Source organism: Terrapene carolina, unplaced genomic scaffold (assembly GCF_002925995.2).
Source record: "Terrapene carolina triunguis isolate 2854851 unplaced genomic scaffold, T_m_triunguis-2.0 Scaffold511, whole genome shotgun sequence".
In the NCBI taxonomy this organism is placed as follows: domain Eukaryota; kingdom Metazoa; phylum Chordata; order Testudines; family Emydidae; genus Terrapene; species Terrapene triunguis.
Window position 1 is genome coordinate 1,275,040 of NW_020664862.1, and position 7,318 is coordinate 1,282,357.

At 47.9% G+C, this 7,318-nt stretch overlaps 1 protein-coding gene across 1 annotated transcript; it reads right to left on the reverse strand.

Annotated features, from left to right (window-relative positions):
• Positions 1 to 2,168: 2,168 nt before the first annotated feature.
• Positions 2,169 to 4,488, reverse strand: LOC112107354 (olfactory receptor 51G2-like). The gene is made up of 2 exons (XM_026658745.1): positions 4,354 to 4,488; positions 2,169 to 2,900 (listed from the first exon to the last, which is right to left on the reverse strand). Exons 1-2 carry the CDS (start codon positions 4,486 to 4,488, stop codon positions 2,169 to 2,171), a joined length of 867 nt encoding a protein of 288 aa, XP_026514530.1.
• Positions 4,489 to 7,318: the final 2,830 nt, after the last annotated feature.

The window sequence follows — 7,318 nt, forward strand, 5'->3', positions numbered from 1 at the left end:
CCAATGCGCAGCACTGTCTGAAGACCGGATCTGTCTGGAGGAAACAATTAGGCTAGTTATTCACTGCTGAGGGTAAAATGTGAACATTTTAGGAAGTTTTTCTCCCTAAAACTCCTCACCCCCCCCCCAATACATTTCACACCCGCCCAGGGAGGCCCACCCCCCAGTTTCGGAACATCTGGACTAGATGCTCGAATGGCTCCTTCTGGCCTTAAATTCTATGACTATGAATCATTGTCTTGAGTGGATCGTTATCTTGGCTGCAACTTGAACAAGTTGCTCCTCTGAATGCTGACAGGCCTTCAACAAGGATAGATGCTGACCAAGAAGAATCGAGACTGCCACAATAAAATCGGGATATATGGTCTCTTTACCCTCTAAACCATGTCCTTTCCTGTCTTGGGGGGAGTCTCACAATTGTCCCACTCTTTGAGCAGGGAACAATACCCCATCTATGTTAAACGCTTATCACCAAGCAGATCTGACTGGACACCTCAGTCTCTTCCCTTTGGTGCTTGTGACCAGAGCTATAGAGTCACCATCAGCCTCCTTAAAACTAGTAGGTTTATTAGCAAACAGCACAAAGCATTGGAGAAATTGGTTATAAAATAGCAGGCAGCTGTCACATGTCTACACTCCTCTATCTCATGTATCACTACAAGCTGAGTTAGACAGGCTTTGCTCTGGAAATACAGGAACAAAACTGGCCCAACTTATATTCTTATGGGAAGCCAATGAGCTCTTGGGACCCAGCCTAGTTTCCCGGTGTCTCTGAGAGCATCTTCCCATGTTTTGGCCCCTTTCTTGTGAAAACAGCCTTTGCTGAAACCTGTGTGAGCCTGGAGTCACGGGTCTTCCCAGAAGTAGCTGTCACAGGAGGCTGTGATAAGAGGCCTTTTATAGACCAGAGTCAGGTGTTGCTCTATGGAACCCTCACACAGCCTGATCTTTGGGTCTCAGAGTATCTGACCTCCTTGAATGTATTTATCCTCCCGCCACTGCTGTGAGGCAGGGCAGGGCTATTATCCACCTGAGCAGAGGCTCAGAGACAGCCAATGGCTTGCCCACAATAAGACACAGCAAGTTCAAACCAAGTTCTCTTGTGTCGCAGAGCCGTGCCCAGACCACAGGACCAGCCTTCCAGCCACCTGAATGGTGACAGGCCCGGCTGACTTCCCTGCTGCTCCAGCAGAGCTCACTCCTCCACTGCAGAGAGCGGGGAGGGCCAGGAGCCAGGGACAGAGGTTTGATTCACTGGCCTGTTCTCCCCCTGACTCAGCAGACTTTAGAGCAGCCTAAGGGCTGGGCTAACAGCGGCCCATTGGTAACATCTTCCTGGAGCACAGCGCACTCTGGCCAAGTTCCTGTGACAGGGGCCACCCTGTGGTGCCTCCTTCGGGCCTGAGGTGGCCCTGCAGACACACAGACCTTCCCTCTAAGTCCAAGCAATGACTTACTCTCACCCTGGGACACTTAGAAGTGGAGCCTCCTTTGTGGAGTCACATTAATTTCGTCTTCTCCAAAACACAGGCTCTCCAACCCTCCAGCCCCATCTTCCTCCTTTACTCAGAAATCCCCACCCCCACCCCGCACATCCTACTTGCTGGGGTCAGCGTTTGTTCAGACTTGCCCCCTCTTCTCTCTTTCCTCTGAAGCCTCGTTCCCTGCCCTATCTCTTCCCACTAAGACCTGCCCCCTGCTCCTCCACTTTCCTCAACTCTCTGCCTCTCAGCCAAACCAGAGTCGGGCCATTGTAAGAGTTGCCGCCAGAGCCCAGACTGCTGTTTGGAGCCCAGGACTATCCACCTTCCCTGGGTTGCACATCCTGGGCGGGTAAAATGTGGAGAGTCTCTGGCTCCTCGAAGGGTTGTGGCTCTCTGGACAGCTCTTACCACATCCCGGCTCTGGGCTTTAGCCTGGGGATGGTGCAGAGTCTTGGGTAAAGGGGAATAGTAGGGGTGGGGTCTTGGGGGAAGAAATAGGGCAGAGGGAGGGGCCCCACGTTAAAAAGAACCAGGATGGAATAGGTGGCCGTGGCTGTCGCTTGTGTTTCTCGTCTACTGTGTGTCCAGTCCTGGAGATGGGGGATGAAATGACCCTTCACTTGACAAATGCCCTGATTATCCTCGCACGAAGGTTTTTGCTTTTCACACTGTACACGATTGGGTTCATCGGGGCGGGACCAGCAGGTAGATGTAGCCCAGGAGAATCTGAAGCAAGTGAGAAGAGCTATTCCCGAATCTGTGTGTCACAGCCAGGCCGATGTTTGGTGTGTAGAAGAGCAGGACGGCGCAGAGGTGAGAGACGCAGGTGTTCAGGGCCCTGAGGCACTCCGCGTGGGATGCGATGCTCAGCACTGTTTTGAGGATCATCATGTAAGAGAGGAAGATGAGCAGTGAGTCCAACCCAAACGTGAAGAGTGTAGTAAACAAGCCATAGACGTAGTTGACTCTGATATCTGAACAAGCCAATTTCATGATGTCCTGGTGCAGACAGTAGGAATGGGAGAGTACGTTGGCTCGACAGTATTGGAACCGTTTCAGAAGAATGGGGAATGGTAATGCTACGGCCACCCCTCTTAGCACAAAAACCAACCCCATCTTGGCTATTCTCGGTGTAGTTAAGATGGCAGCATATCTCAGTGGGTTACAGATTGCGATGAAGCGGTCAAAGGCCATCAGTAACAGCATGGAGGATTCAATTTTTGCAAGCGAGTGGATGAAGAACAGCTGGGTAAAACAGGCATCAAGGCTGATCTCCCTAGAGTTAAACAAGAATATGCCCTGTATCGTTGGTATGGTGGATATCAATAACCCAAAGTCAGTGATAGCCAACATGGAAAGGAAAATGTACATGGGCTCATGAAGGCTTGGATCTGTTTTTATAATGAACAGAATGTTCTAATATACCTCAATTTTAGTAAAGCGTTTGATACGGTTCCGCATGAGGAATTATTGGTTAAATTGGATAAGATGGGGATCGATAGGAAAATCCAGAGGTGGATAAGGAACTGGTTAAAGGGGAGACTGCAGCGGGTAGTACTGAAAGGTGAACTGTCAGATTGGAGGGAGGTCACCAGTGGGGTTCCTCAAGGTTCGGTTCTGGGTCCGATTTTATTTAATCTATTCGTTACTGACCTCGGAACCGAATGTAGGAGTGGGCTGATAAAGTTTGAGGATGACACAAAGTTGGGAGGCATTGCCAACTCGGAGAAGGATCGGGATATTCTGCAGGGAGACTTGGATGACCTTGTAAATTGGAGTATTAGTAATAGAATGAGATTTAATAGTGGGAAGTGTAAGGTGATGCATTTAGGGATGACTAATAAGAATTTCAGTTATAAGCTAGGGACGCATAGGTTAGAAGTGACTGAGGAGGAGAAGGACCTCGGAGTCCTGGTTGATCACAGGATGACTATGAGTCGGCAATGCGACGCGGCTGTGAAAAAAGCTAATGCGATCTTGGGATGCATAAGGCGTGGTATTTCTAGTAGAGACAGGGAGGTGCTGCTTCCGTTATACAAGGCGCTGGTGAGACCTCACTTGGAGTACTGTGTGCAGTTCTGGTCTCCTATGTTTAAAAGGGATGAACTGAAACTGGAACGGGTACAGAGAAGGGCAACTAGGATGATCCGAGGAATGGAAAACCTTTCCTATGAAAGGAGACTCGAGGAGCTTGACTTGTTTAGCCTAACCAAAAGAAGGCTGAGGGGGGATATGATTGCTCTCTTTAAATATATCAAAGGGATAAATACCAGGGAGGGAGAGGAATTATTTCAGCTCAGTGCTAATGTGGACACGAGAACGAATGGATACAAACTGGCCGTGGGGAAATTTAGGCTTGAAATTAGACGAAGGTTTCTAACCGTCAGAGGGGTGAAATTTTGGAACAGCCTTCCGAGGGAAACGGTGGGGGCGAAAGACCTCTCTGGCTTCAAGATTAGGCTAGATAAGTTTATGGAGGGAATGGTTTGATGGGATTACGGGATTCTAATCAATTAGGCAATAACGGCCATCGCTGGTAAAATGAGGGTCTGGCTAGAGAATCTTGCCTGTATGCTCGGGGTTCTGCTGATCGCCATATTTGGGGTCGGGAAGGAATTTTCCTCCAGGGTAGATTGGCAGTGGCCCTGGAGGTTTTTCGCCTTCCTCCGCAGCATAGGGCAGGGGTCGCAAGCTGGAAAATTCTCTGCGACTTGAAGTCTTTAGATCACGATCTGAAGACTTCAACAGCAGAGTTAAGGGAAAGTGGGGGGGTCAGCTTTTGTGGCCTGCATCATGCGGGGGGTCAGACTAGATGACCATATTGGTCCCTTCTGACCTTAAAGTCTATGAGTCTATGAGTCTATGAGACTGAATTTCCTAATATTGAGATAACATATATAAAGCAGAAAGGAATAGAGATCCAGAGATGGAGGTATTCCTGCCCAGGTATGCCGGTGAGAAGGAACACAACAGATCTGAGTTTGGTGTCATTGACAGCTGACATAATGTACTGGGTAGTTCCGAGGAGTTTTGAGCTTTCCTTCCTGAAAGGAAAAAGAACGGGAGACTTGATAATATTTAACGAAACATCATTCTGCTCTCAGTGCAAGTCTAGAGACTCCCAGGAACTCAAGGAAGATCAGCAAAAACATAGTCTCGGATTTACATCACCGATAGGAAGATAGGCATTGCCAGACTGGATCAGACATGCAGTCCATCTAGCTTAGTATCCAGTGACCAGTTCCAGATGCTTCAGAGGAAGGTGGAAGAAACCCTGCAATAGGCAGCTGTGAGATAACCTGCTCCCAGAGAAAGTTTCCCCCTGACACCCACTAGTTAGACATATTTTGTGGTATAGATCAGGAAAGTTTAGGATCCTTCCAAGACTCTTTTAACACTATCCTCACTACTGTAATTTGATTTTTTGGTTACCCATATAAACATCCAGTCCCTCTTTGAATCCTGCTAACCTCTTGGCCCCATTGATATCTTGTGGCTGGGAGTTCCGCAGCCTGCTTTAGCACTGTGTGATTTTATAATTGTGACCTTGCCACAGACACCCTTTCTGGCCCTCCACTTCTGAGTGTGGCCCATTGTATCACGACATCTGTGTAAATACAAGGCAACTGCATGGTGAAAACAATCATTGAATTTATGTATTTATTTATTTGTCCTGCATTGATGGCCTCATTATCTGTATTTTTTTTTTATTTTCTCCACTGCTGAGTGTTCAAATTATGCCACTGCCTCTTAGATAACCTCCTGAGATCTCTTCCAATCCTAATCTTCTGATTCTATGATTCTATACTTCTGAAATACTTTCTAAAGCCAAAGCGATTAAGCAGTAAATTTACCGCTGCTCCTTCCTGTAGAGATTCCAACAACTCTGCTGCTGGCTTTCGATAAACGTGTCATGGATGTTTGATTTGTAATATTTGTATTACAATGAAAAGTTTTGGCATTACATTAACACATCTGTACTTTAATACACATGTCAACCCATTTTTTCCCCTCTGGTCTTCTTTCAGAGATGATTTCTCAGGTTAGAGTGGGACTTAAATGTATCGTCTCTTATCTGGATTTCTTCAGAACCTGAAAAGATCGCAGGGTCTCAGCCCTCATTCAGTCACTTGTCAGCAAACAAAAGTCTAGTAGTTCCTCTGTCCCTGGGTTAATAGCTGACTGGTTCTCCTCAGGTTCTGTTCTGTCAGTCTGTAGCCTCTATCCGGAGTGGTAACAGGCATTGGGGTCAGTATAGAAAATATACATTCTCTGAGTTCTCACTCTCCAGTACATAGTGACCTCAGCATCTGTTATTCAGCCATGATAAAGGTTTGCAGGAAGTGGATTTCAAAGTCAAATGCATGAGTATTCATGGAAATGGAACTTCATTTCCCACAGGAAAGTCGTCTATTGCTTGCTCTTTCTCTCTCTCTCTCTCTGACTGCCTATGTCCTCTCTTCATAAAATACCTAGCACACTGGAATAGGATTGTGACAGGCAAGGAGCTGCACTGCTATAATGAATGTGTATGTTAAACCCAGTTCTTGGGATGTTTACTGCATAGTGATATTGGGTGAACTATTTGGATGCTCACGTTATGGCTATATTAGGTGAAACCAGTATGGCTCTTCTTAGTTTAACAGCAGCCTGCTGGAAAACAAGCAGGAAGGGAAGCAATAGCTCAAGAAAAGCCATCACTCAGTAACCACCCCAGGGAGGTTGAGAGACAACACCGGAGCTACACGCTGGCAGAGCCTATTTCTGGGCTCCAACCACGTTGCTGAATTCAGAATGCTGTGAAGCTCTTCAGACTGACAGTTATGGACACGGCTGGGGAAGTCTGAAGGCCCTCAGCCTGCCTGAGTCCCGGTCAGAGTGGGAGGGCTTAGAGTCTAGAAGGGTACTGTTGTTTGAAAACCCTCTTTTTCGCCCATGTTACCCTTTATTCCTACTGGTTGGACTAAACAGTAGTTTTGTTCAAGGAGGCTGGCTGGTCACTTGTCTCACCACCACTCACAGACTTCCAGAAGGAAGAACCATTGGTGTCGAGCCCACAAGGACCTGTGGGGCAAGCAGAGTCGACCTGCAGTGTCCTGTAGCCCAGGGCCCAGTCTGAGGGTGGAAGGATCATGGGATTCCACCCTATGAGAGGGCAGGGTCCGAGGTCTGACATCTGGTTCTTAGAGACCAGAGAAGGGCAGAGATGCCGGTAGCCCTGTAACTTTGAGCAGTATCTACAGGGCACAAGTGCTGGAGCCCTCAGCCAGTTAGGGAATAGAAATATACCCTACTGGACCTGCTATCACAGAGTAATGCAGCTCTGAATTCCTACGTTCACAGTCGAGCCAGAGATTAAAACCTTTGAAAATGCATTTGCTGATTAAATTTCCAGGAGCAAATAAACCAGAGGCAATTTGGGAACTAGTCACTGAAAGTCCATGGGGTCTCGTCTCTCTCAGCCCCTGGCAGGATCAGGCCCAGAGCACATGGCACCTCTAGAAATAGGACCCCTTGAGAAATCCTGACTTGGGACATCCGGGTTTTAACACTCAGAGCTTGCTCACTTTCAATGTGAGACTTTTGTGCAGCTTCACCAGCCCCGTGGAGCATGTGCAGATGCAGGGGAGGGGTTCCCAAGCTACCTAGTGCTGCCTGGCCTCCAACCCCATCACTGAGCCACCCAGACAGCCCAGCTGAGAACCCACTGCCGCTGCACAGAACCTCTGCAAATGGAAACAGCTTGCAGCCTTTCCCCTTCACTTCACATTTGAAAGATAGTGAAACCTGCCAACGTACCCAATTCCTGTTAGCAGAGGAGCCACTGACACCAG

What these genes read in the sequence shown, in the direction of transcription:
- LOC112107354 (XM_026658745.1), bottom strand. Translation starts at nt 4,488, where the DNA reads ATGTCAGCTGTCAATGACACCAAACTCAGATCTGTTGTGTTCCTTCTC. An exon ending in TCTCAATATTAGGAAATTCA is followed by an intron (nt 2,901 to 4,353) that starts GTCTCATAGACT and finishes GAGGTATATTAG; the next exon opens with AACATTCTGTTCATTATAAA.